The sequence below is a fragment of the Talpa occidentalis genome, unplaced genomic scaffold (genome assembly GCF_014898055.3).
Source record: "Talpa occidentalis isolate TD23 unplaced genomic scaffold, MPIMG_talOcc4v2.1 talOcc4.12, whole genome shotgun sequence".
Taxonomy (NCBI): Eukaryota; Metazoa; Chordata; class Mammalia; order Eulipotyphla; family Talpidae; genus Talpa; species Talpa occidentalis.
Window position 1 is genome coordinate 46,999,341 of NW_023601212.1, and position 10,275 is coordinate 47,009,615.

Sequence of the window (10,275 nt, forward strand, 5' to 3'; positions counted from 1 at the left end):
CAGAACTCGACCTGGGATGAGGAAACTAAGGTACAAAGAAGTGAAGCCACCTGCGTGCAGCCTCAGAGTAAGGATTGGGAGCTAGGATTCAAACTGAAGCCAAAAAGAAGGAGCCGGCCTTGGTGGAGACCTCTCAATGGGGACAGGCATGAGTCAGAGAGATGGTGTCATCCTGTGGTTAGATCCTCAAAGCTAGGGTAGAAGGAAGGCCTCAGACACAGTAGAATCAGAAAGGTCCTTCCAGGCCTGGGGTTGAAGGTGCAGGGGTCAATGAGAACAGCAAACACTTGGTGGATGCTGAGCCCTGGTATCAGAGGGGAGGTCTGGCTCCTGGGGTGTCAGATATGAGTCTCTGACTGAGCCCAGGCCCTGGCAGCCTCTGATAAAGCCATGGCCACCTGACTCAGGGAAAAAGCTTGGGCCCAAGAACCAGGAGGGTCTGGGAGGATGTTGCAGTGATACCTGGGTCCAAGTCCTGACTGCCATACCTCCGTGCCTCTGAGCAGTAACTGCCCCACAGGGGCCTCAGTTTCCTCACCTGTAAAACCCTAAAAAGGGTCAGATGCCTGATAGGTGCCCAATAATGCTCTCTCCCACTTGAGGGCTTACACAGGGGCTGCAGGAGCCCAGACAGGACTTGAATAACTGCATCCTAAATTACACCTACCCAGCCATCCTACAGGGGATACTGAGGTCTGAGAAAGCTGGGGCCTGTCCTTCCCGCTTGGAAAATATGGTTTAGTTCAGGGATATCTGCAGGTGCACCTTCTGTGCAGGAGTGCTAGCTCCCGGGTGTGGGGGAGGATAGGGCACAGTGCCCACCCTTGGGGACACCCAGTAAGACTCAGGAGGGACACTTAACACATGGGTCACAAAGACAGCAACCAAAGCCATAACCATCTAAAGGCCAGCGCCTGATGGGGGCACTCTGAGGAGTGACATTTGGGTGTGGCTGGGTGGGTGAGTGGGAGGAAGGGCGTTCCTAGTCACGGAACAGCCAGTGCCGAGCAAGACCTGAACTCCGTGTGTGTGGGTCCCAGCGGGAGAGGCTGGGGCGGCATCCGGGCCAGAGGTGCCCAGTGGGAGACAAAAGCGCCCACAGGACAGACTGTGCGCCAGCCGCATCCGCCCCCGCCAGCCTCTGACAAGCACCGACCCTGCAAAAACAGGGCCCGCCCGGCGCTGGTGGGTGGCAAAGTCATCAGCGCGGGCCGCGAGTCTCTGGCCGCCGGCGCGCGCGTCACGGGGCAGAACCAGGAAGTCCTCCCGGGGCCGCTCACGCCGGGTGCGAGTTAGCAGAGGCGGGAGGAAGCCCCGAGGTTGCCCGGGCTCAGGGACGAGCGCCGGGGCGCCGAGGGTGCGCGACCCCGCCGTTGGCACCACCCGGGCCGTGGGCCTCGGCCCGCGCCATGCGCCCGGGGCGCGTGCGCAGCTTCGGGCTGGAGCTGGCGCGGGGCCCCGGCGGCGCGTACCGCGGCGGGGAGCGGCTGTGCGGCCGCGTGCTGCTGGAGGTGGCGGCGCCGCTGCGGGTTCGAGCGCTCGAGGTGGCGGCGCGCGGCGGCGCGGCCACGCACTGGCTGGAGGGTCGAAGCGTGGGGGTCAACGCCGTGTCCAGTGACTACGCGGCCGCCGAGACCTACCTGCGGCGGCGGCAGCTACTGCTCTGGGGTGAGTTGCTCGGCTACCCCCACTCCGCCCCCACCCGCAACCCAGCCGCAACCCAGCCGCTCCCCAGTCAGCGTTCCCGGGAACTCATTTCCCAGGTCTGGGCGCCCCTTTGCAAGTCCCGGAGACTTTCAACGTAGTCTGTGCGGACAGGTGACTTCTTTCTCAAGAAGCGAAGACCACCTCCTCTGGGTCTGGCCCCACCTACCAGGACACCCACCACCTACCTAATCCTGGCCAAACTACTCTTTCCAGAGAACGCTTCCTTTGGTCTGAGTGCCCCCTTCCAGAGCAGGGACACCTTTGACTTAGAAGCTATGCAGTAGGGACTCCCTATCTGCACTCTGGGGGGAGACCTGAGTGGAGCCAGGAGAGTCTCCTCAGGATTTCTCACTAGCCCCAATCCTGGGATCTTGGATTCTCAAAGAAGACCACAGTCTCATGTGCCACCCATGGCCCCTCCCTCAGTTGTACCCCTCACCCCTTGTTTATATGGAGTTTTTCCCTGGGTGGGGATCCTGATGGTATTTGCAGGTGGGAATGCCTTCAAAAGCAGGAGACTTGGGATGGCATCATACCAAGCTGGGAGTCTTGTTTTTGGGCATGTTCTGTTTTTTTTTTTTTTAAGATTTATTTATTTATGCATACAAGCGTTGGGGTGCAGGCCAGAGGTGCAGGAGCTGAGAGGATTCACCAGAGACAGAGTGGAGAACAGAACAGGCAGATCTACTGAAATACACTGCTGGGGGGAGCAGTGGGTGAGTTAGGAGAGGTCTGCTGTACCATGTGGGGCACCTCCCTGGCCAGGGATTGAACTAATGCTGCAGTGGCTGTGGACAGCTTCATAGTGCTGCTTCTTAATCCATTGCACCACCAGGGAGGCCCCTGGACATGTTCTTAAGAGGCTCTGAACCCCAGTTCTGCACCCTCTACCACAAGGCCAGTCAGAAGCAGGCTAGGAACCACAGAGAGAGGAGTCTATTCCCACCACCATATGCTGTGGGTGCAGAGGGCTTCTGCTCTTTGACTGCTCTGGATGCCACTTCCTGGCTAAGCCAGACCTCACTGTACCTGACTGCAAAATGGACAGAGGCAGACGTAACTGACACCCTGCTCCTGACCTGCAACCCCCATCTTGTTCAGGACTGCATAGAGTAAACACTTTGCCTACTGTCTTGCAGCTTTGTCCCAACAGCCCCCAGGTGCAGGGACTCTCCCATTACCAGCTGTGCACACCCAAGCTTAGAGGGCTGTGGGGTGGGGCAGGAAGGGGCCTTCAGTCACTTCCTTTCCCTTGCTACTCACAGGAAATTGGGGCTGCTCCTACCCTACAGTAACCAATGGCAGCTTCCTTTGAGACACTAAAGGGGCTGCTGTGTGACTTCCAAGGAGGTTCTTCCCCTTTCTGGGCCTCTGGGACCCATATGTGAATGGACTGAGGGAGTACCAGCCTCCCAACCCTCCAGGATTACCCCATCCTTTCTCCCAAGTTTATGATCTCCTATCCTTCCTCTAGGCTCCACTTAACATTGGGAGGTTTTAGTTCTGTATTTCAGCCCCCAAGCCCCTCCTCCACACAGTCACCCATGCTGATCACTTTGTCATCAGCCTCTGACCCTCCCTTCGGTCCTGCTCAAACCCCTATCTTGGGCTTCTAGTGCCCGCTTTTGGTTATAATTGCCACCCCACCCCCACTGGGGGTGCAGAGACCTCGTGCTTCGCCAGAACCAGATAGATTATGGGAACCGCCAGGGTAGGGAGTGGGTTCGAGAAGCAGTACATTAAGATACCACCAGAGGGTGCCAGCGCCCCGCAGATCCCAAGGAGGCAACTCCCTCCCGCCTTAGAAACTGTAGGTGGGTTTCTTCCTTGAGCAAAATGAGGTCCCGAGAGGCATCATATCGCCCAGGGGTCATACCGCAGTCCTTAATCCCAGGGTGCCTGAGCGTCTCCTGCAAAGGATCTATCTCTGATCGCACGGGGCTGGGTGTGCCGAAGTAGGTATAGGGCCAGGCCTAAGGGCATTAGGAGTTTGACAGGGGGACTTGAAATTAGGAAAAGAACGTCTGGTGGGGGCCTCTCTAGTGGCCTGCGGGTTAAGTCCCAGCGCTATCACCTCTATGACCTGATTCCATCCCAGGCCAGGGAGCTAACCCACATGGTGCAGCGCAGCAGACCTCTCCAGTCTCGCCCGCTGCTCCCTTCATCAGTGTATGTCAGTAGATCAGCCGATTCTGCTCCCTGCTCTGTCGCTAGTGAATCCTCTCATACACACACCACCCCTCCCACCTCTGGCCTACACCCCAGCTCTTTTACAATACAAATAAATAAACAAATAATTAAAAAAAAAAATCCGGTTAGTAGGAAAGGCTACGACGGTAAAAGCTTCAAGGCCAGACCCCACCTAGTGGTGGGCGGCAAGTCAAAGGGTTTTGATGACCCGGGAGCAAGGTTCTAGGAGGGGTCGAGTTGGGGCTACCCCGGATTCAAGCACAGACCTCTCAGGTGCGGAAACAGATTCAGGAGATTGTCACTAAGGCCGGGTCACCCAGCTGAGCAGCATTCGAATCGCAGGAGGCGGGAAGCGGGTGCCAGAGTGGAGGGAGGCCGCACTCACGCCTTCTCGTCTCTCGCGGCGGAGGGGAAAGAGGCCCTGGGTAGTTCGGGGCTCTGGAGAGAGGCGCCGCCCTCTTGCTCCCCCCTTCCCTGTACCCAGGGAAAGTGAGGCCGGGTTACTGCTAGGCTTTCTGGGCAACTTGTGCGGCCAAGCCACCATCACTCTCACACACACACACGCACACACACACACACACCACACCACAACCACCCCCCGGCCCCCACTTCTGCCGGGACATGCCGCCCGTCACGTCTGCAAGTGGTGGCTGGTTAACGGTTAAAGCGAGCGACGGAATGCTCTCGCAGGCCATCACAGGCCCAGGCCGGCCTCCGGGATATAGTTTCCGCTCTGCAGCCGGGGGTCTGAGAGAGAGTAGCTCTGGTCCCCGATATTTCAGCTTAACCCCGGGATCCCGAGGGTAGACAGCAGCTGGCGGGAAAGGGGGCGTTTTGTTATTTTGCTCCACGCCTGGACGGAGCCACGCCCTGGCCTCTCCATTGGCCTATTCCCTCCGGGGCGTGGCCTCTGGCCCCGCCCGCCCCGCCCTGCCATATAAAGGCGGCGCCGGCGCAGGGTTCTGAGTCCCTGGCCGGGTGGGCGAGTGCGCTTGCGTGCGAGCGGCGAGTTCGCTTACTGGAGCTGCAGTGCCGGAACCTGGGGCGGTGTAGTCGTGGGTTCGAGTCCAGGGTTTTCGCGTCGCTGGTTCGTACCCCAGGCCACGATGCTGTTCGACAAGGTGAAGGCGTTCGCAATCCAGCTGGATGGCGCGAGCGCCGGCGCCGAACCCGTGTTCTGCGGCGGCCAGGCCGTGGCCGGCCGGGTGCTACTAGAGCTTGCGGGCCCGGCGCGCGTGGGCACTCTGAAGCTGCGCGCGCGGGGCCGCGCCCACGTGCACTGGACCGAGTCACGCAGCGCAGGCTCGAGCACCGCATACACGCAGACCTACAGTGAGCGTGTGGAGGTCGTGAGCCACCGTGCCACGCTGCTAGTGCCAGGTAGGAGCCTGGGACCCGGGCGCAGTGCTCCTGCTGCGCGCGCTCCAGGAACCTGGCGGTCTCTGAGCCGTTCCCTCTTGCTCCTACCTGCAGACACTGGAGAGACCACGATGCTACCTCCTGGACGCCACGAGTTCCCATTCAGCTTCCAGCTGCCCCCGTAAGTCATTTGGGGTGCAGGATATGGGAGAGTACCAAAGTCTACAGCCCCTTCCAGATTTGGTTCAGTTTCTGGGAACCCCAGAACCCTAAGACTGTCTTCCTGGGGGACTCTCAGGAGTGTCTGTGTGTCTCCTCCCAGGGACCCTCCCAATACTCCCCATAAAGCCTAGAATTACCCTGGGCCTCAGTTTACCCCTATGTACACCTGGCTCTGTATCTCCCCCCTGAAGCCCCTTTCCTATCCCCCAGGACCCTGGTGACCTCATTTGAGGGCAAACATGGCAGTGTCCGATATTGCATCAAGGCCATCCTGCACCGACCCTGGGTCCCTGCCCGCCGGGCAAGGAAGGTATTTACTGTCATTGAGCCGGTGGACATCAACACACCAGCCTTGCTGGTGAGTGGCTGCCTCCAAGGAGGTGGGACAGGAACACCACAGGCAGGTGCCTGGCTCCTTTCACAAAGCAGAGCTCCCACTTGGGTCCTGGCAGGGAGGGAGGCAGGCATAGGAACACCTTTGGAGTCCATTGGAGCTGGGTGCAAATCCCAGTTGCACCAATCTGCTCTGTGGCTCTGGACAAGTTGTCTTACCCTCTCTGAGCCTCAGAAGCCTCATCTGAAATAGAGCTTGGACAGAGCTTGCAATCATAATGGCTTACTGAGCACTAATTATACACTAAGCACCTGCCTAGTTCATTTTGTTTTTAGCTTAATGAGATGGATTGTATCCTTGATCCATTTTATAGATAGTTCCTGGCTTCTTAGAAGAAAATCAGGCCTTAGAAGGAAATCAGGCCTTGTCCCAAGTCCTCCCTCAGCTGGGGGCGGGGGGAGGGGGCGGGGGGGGTGTTTGGAAGCTGTGCAAAGTTGGTGGATGCACAAAGTGATCCATTCATGTACCTTTTCTGCACCCCCCAGGCCCCTCAGGCTGGAGCTCGGGAGAAGGTCGCCCGATCCTGGTACAGTAATCGAGGCCTCGTCTCCCTTTCAGCCAAGATCGACCGCAAAGGGTACACACCAGGTAATAGGCCAGAGGGGCTGGATGGGGAATGAAGACAATGTTGGGGCTGCAGGTGGAGAAACTGAAGCCCTGCTGTTCCCCACCACAGGTGAGGTCATCCCCGTCTTTGCTGAGATTGACAACAGCTCCACACGCCCAGTGCTGCCTCGGGCGGCTGTGGTCCAGACACAGACCTTCATGGCTCGAGGCGCCCGGAAGCAGAAACGAGCTGTAGTGGCCAGTCTCTCTGGCGAGCCTGTGGGCCCTGGGCGGCGGGTGCTATGGCAGGGCCGGGCACTGCGAATCCCTCCTGTTGGTCCATCCATCCTGGACTGCCGTGTGCTGCACGTGGACTACGCCCTCAAGGTGAGTGTCCTGGTGGTCCTAGGAGTTGAGGTGACTGCTTCTGCTTGGTTTCCCAGGCTGGGGTTCTCCCAAGGCTTTTTGGTCTTGCTCCATTGTGGCTCTTTCTCCAGGTCTGCGTGGACATCCCAGGCACATCCAAGCTGCTCCTGGAGCTGCCGCTGGTCATCGGCACCATCCCTCTGCACCCTTTTGGCAGTCGCTCTTCCAGTGTGGGCAGCCATGCCAGCTTCCTGCTGGACTGGGGGCTGGGAACCCTCCCAGAGCCACCTGAGGGTAAGCTCCCCAGCCTGCTTGTCAGGTGACCCTCCCCCAGCCTCAAGTCCCCCACCTATAAAAGCACACAGTAATCCTCATGGTGGCCGTGGATCCCCCCAGAAGCCCAGCTTGAGACCTCAACCTGGTAGCCCCAGAACTGACACAAGCCAGTTTCTGGCCCTTGTCCTCAATTTTGGAGCCCCTCTCCCCGCTCTCCTCCTCTTCCAGTCTAATCTATGTCTCTCACTTCCAGCCCCTCCGGAGTACTCAGAGGTGGTAGCAGAGGAGGAGGTGGCAGCTTCGGAACAGAGCCCCGTCCCGGTGCTACGGGACCACCACATGAACCTGGAAGGCCCCTTCTTTGCCTACATTCAGGAGTTCCGCTACCGCCCACCACCCCTGTACTCAGAGGTGAGTTCAGGGCTCGGGGAACCCCTTCAACTGTCCAAGCCCTGGTGTCTGAGATGGGGGCATCTGATACACAGATGAGTTGTAAGCACAAATGGGGCACCTATGCATTGACTCTTCAAACCCGCCTTTCATCCCAGTCTGCTCTAAGTGTCACTCCCCCACTGGATGCCTGGATGTGGGTGGGGCAGGGAGGGGTATATCTGGCCTTGGGTTCCCACTAAGACTTGACAGGACCATTTCCTACAGGAGGATCCAAACCCACCCTCTGAGGCCATGAGGCCACGCTGCATGACCTGCTGAGGAGCAAATGAATACCTCGAAGGATAGGTTTATGCACGTGCTTCCAGCCACCGTGGACAGGGGGAGTGGCTGGGCCAAGAAGGACCAGCCTGACTGCACTGGAGTTGGGGAAACTAAGTCTCAGAAAGAGACAGGGCTGTTTCAGCACGACACAGGCTGAGGAAGAGCCAGCTGAAATCTGACTTGTTTGGACTGGCCGTCCACATAAGGCATCCAATGCCCGGCACAGGATGTGAGACTACCTGTGCCAGCCTCTGGGAAGTACTGAGGTCCCATGGGTTGCTAGTCTGATGGAGACAGAGCCAGACATAGACATGTATAGTCTCATGGGACCAGAGGAAGGGACTCAGCTGGAAGAGTCCAAAGAGGAGCAGAGAAGACTGCCTACAGGAGAGGGCATTTTAGCTGAGGCTTTGGCATATAGGGAAGAGCTCAACAGGCAGACAAGCAAGAGGGAGGAGAAGTCAGAGAAGGTCAGAACTGAGCTGGGTGTGAAGGCTGCCACCTTCATCTTAGCACTGGACTGAGAGAGCAAGTGCCTTGGTCAGAGAGACACAGCAAGGTTCGACAGACGAGATGACTCAGGACAGGTGTTCAGGGAAGCCAGTGATAGGAGCTTAGTGGGGCAGCAGCTCCAACCTTTGAAGCCTTTGAAAACCCACTAGTGATTCCTTGTCCAAGCTTGGATACCTGGGGATCCTCCAAAGACTGCAGGGCATGAGAGATCAAGCTAGGCCCTGGGGACAGAGGTCAGCCTGCAGTGACACAGCAGGGCTGTAGAGACCCCTGTGTCCTGGTGTGACAGGGCACGAGGGGAAAGCTGCATAAGCTCCCAACTGCAGAGTTCTAGCCCTGGGTGGGGCAGAGTGCTGCTTGGGAGTCAGTGTTTATGATAAGCCTTAAATCATTCTCTTTTGTACAATTACTTTTTAAAATAAAAATGTGGAGGAAAAGACTGGATTTGCTGGTTTCTATCCCCTTTTTGCCCCGTTCCCCCCAGCTACTGAGGAAGCTGGGGTGGCCTTGACCACCATCCCTGGTCAAGATCTTCCAAACCTAGGAAGCTTACCTGTCTGAGTCTAGCTTGTTTTTATTTTAATTAAGGTGCAATTCACATACCATCAAATTAGTCTTTTTAAAGTGTACAACTCTAGTATTTAGGACATTCATAATAATATGCAACCACCATCTCTTTCTAGTTCTAGAATATCCATCACCCCAAAAAGGAGACCCATACCCATGAGCAGCCACTCCACATCCCCCTCAATCTGCTTTCTGTCTGGATTTACCTCTTTCCGGCCCTTCATATGAATGGATCACACACTGTGGCTTGTTGTGTCTGGTCTCTCACTCAGCGTGTTTTGAGGTTCATCCACATTGTCGCGAGATACTCCCCTGTGTGGATGGGCCACACTGTGTTCATCCATTCACTCCATTGATGCGGGTGATCCCACGTTTGGCCCTCAGGAAAAGGCTGCTGTGGAAGTAAGAGGCAAGAATTCGTTTGATATTTCCTGGGCTCTAAGGCAGCCCTCATGGCATGAAGGCTGTCATTTTCTGGAGCCACTTGCCCAGGGTCCCACAATCAGGACTGATGGAGTCACCACTCAAAACAGGCCCTGCTTCTCTGGAGTCCATACCCCCACCACCCAAGTGACGCCCACTAGGCCATCCCACTGGACCAGCACTCGGGCCCCGAGGCCCCGCCCTTTGTAGGAAGGTGAAATTAGAATTCCGGTTAGCTGTGCCCTCCAGCCTGCCCAAGGAGTGAAAATTAGCAGCCCAGGATGCCATTGTCAGGGTCCAGGGATAAGGATGAAGATTGGCAGGGCAGGGGCTAGGCATTGGAGATCTGGGTTCAGGTTTGCACCTGAGACTTAGTTTCCCCATCTTAGACTAGGATATCTCCCCTCCACAGTGCCCAGTTACCCTTTAGCAGGTTTACGTTTGTTCTGTTACTTCCATCTACTCCTGATCCTGAGTCCACCCCCTTCCCAGCCGGGCAGCATCTGCACCAGGCATGTGCTCAGAGCACACCAGATTTAGGGTCCTTGTGACCCAGATCAGATGAGGGGAGATATTCCCACAGTACAGTCACCGCAGACACCAAAATGACAGCTTCAAAGAGGGGGTCACCGGGGACATGCAAGACACAAGATTCCAGTTGCCAGTTCCATGTTCTGGAACAGCATCTAATGTGTTTATCACAACAGCAGATGTGGGTACAATTCTATGAAAGGTTCCCCCAGCAGGTTTGAGAGGATAAGCCACCATGTGTCCTTAGGACTCTGCATCTGCAACTATTGGGACTCTGATCCCTAAAGGAGGCAGCTTTTCTGGTTAAATAAATGACAAGTAGGATGGAGCTGGCCCAGACGTGCCCAACTCAAGGAACTCCCTGCACACAGGGAGGGACTTTAAGACCCAGAGGAGAATGATCAAAGACACTCCTAAAATAAAATCCTATTTCTCCCCAGACCCCTAAGAGTTGCCACCCACTCCTT

The 10,275-nt window shown here is 56.9% G+C and overlaps 1 protein-coding gene and 1 long non-coding RNA gene across 3 annotated transcripts; one reads left to right on the forward strand and one right to left on the reverse strand.

Moving 5' to 3' along the window:
• Positions 1 to 1,409: 1,409 nt before the first annotated feature.
• ARRDC2 (arrestin domain containing 2) lies at positions 1,410 to 8,740 on the forward strand. Of its 2 annotated transcripts, none has more exons than XM_037506153.2 (8): positions 1,410 to 1,668; positions 5,371 to 5,437; positions 5,689 to 5,836; positions 6,358 to 6,460; positions 6,549 to 6,805; positions 6,916 to 7,078; positions 7,314 to 7,471; positions 7,718 to 8,740. In XM_037506153.2, the coding sequence occupies exons 1-8, from the start codon at positions 1,410 to 1,412 to the stop codon at positions 7,769 to 7,771; spliced, it is 1,209 nt and encodes a 402-aa protein (XP_037362050.1). In that variant the 3' UTR covers positions 7,772 to 8,740. The 2 variants fall into 2 exon arrangements, with proteins under 2 accessions (XP_037362050.1, XP_037362049.1); XM_037506152.2 differs by lacking the exon at positions 1,410 to 1,668 and adding an exon at positions 4,878 to 5,277.
• LOC129145492 (uncharacterized) lies at positions 7,041 to 9,894 on the reverse strand. Its single transcript, XR_008551120.1, has 3 exons — positions 9,701 to 9,894; positions 9,061 to 9,248; positions 7,041 to 7,059 (listed from the first exon to the last, which is right to left on the reverse strand). It is a non-coding gene; the product is annotated as an uncharacterized LOC129145492 (long non-coding RNA).
• Positions 9,895 to 10,275: the final 381 nt, after the last annotated feature.

What these genes read in the sequence shown, in the direction of transcription:
- ARRDC2 (XM_037506152.2), top strand. Translation starts at nt 5,004, where the DNA reads ATGCTGTTCGACAAGGTGAAGGCGTTCGCAATCCAGCTGGATGGCGCG. An exon ending in TGCCACGCTGCTAGTGCCAG is followed by an intron (nt 5,278 to 5,370) that starts GTAGGAGCCTGG and finishes TCCTACCTGCAG; the next exon opens with ACACTGGAGAGACCACGATG. An exon ending in CCGCAAAGGGTACACACCAG is followed by an intron (nt 6,461 to 6,548) that starts GTAATAGGCCAG and finishes TCCCCACCACAG; the next exon opens with GTGAGGTCATCCCCGTCTTT.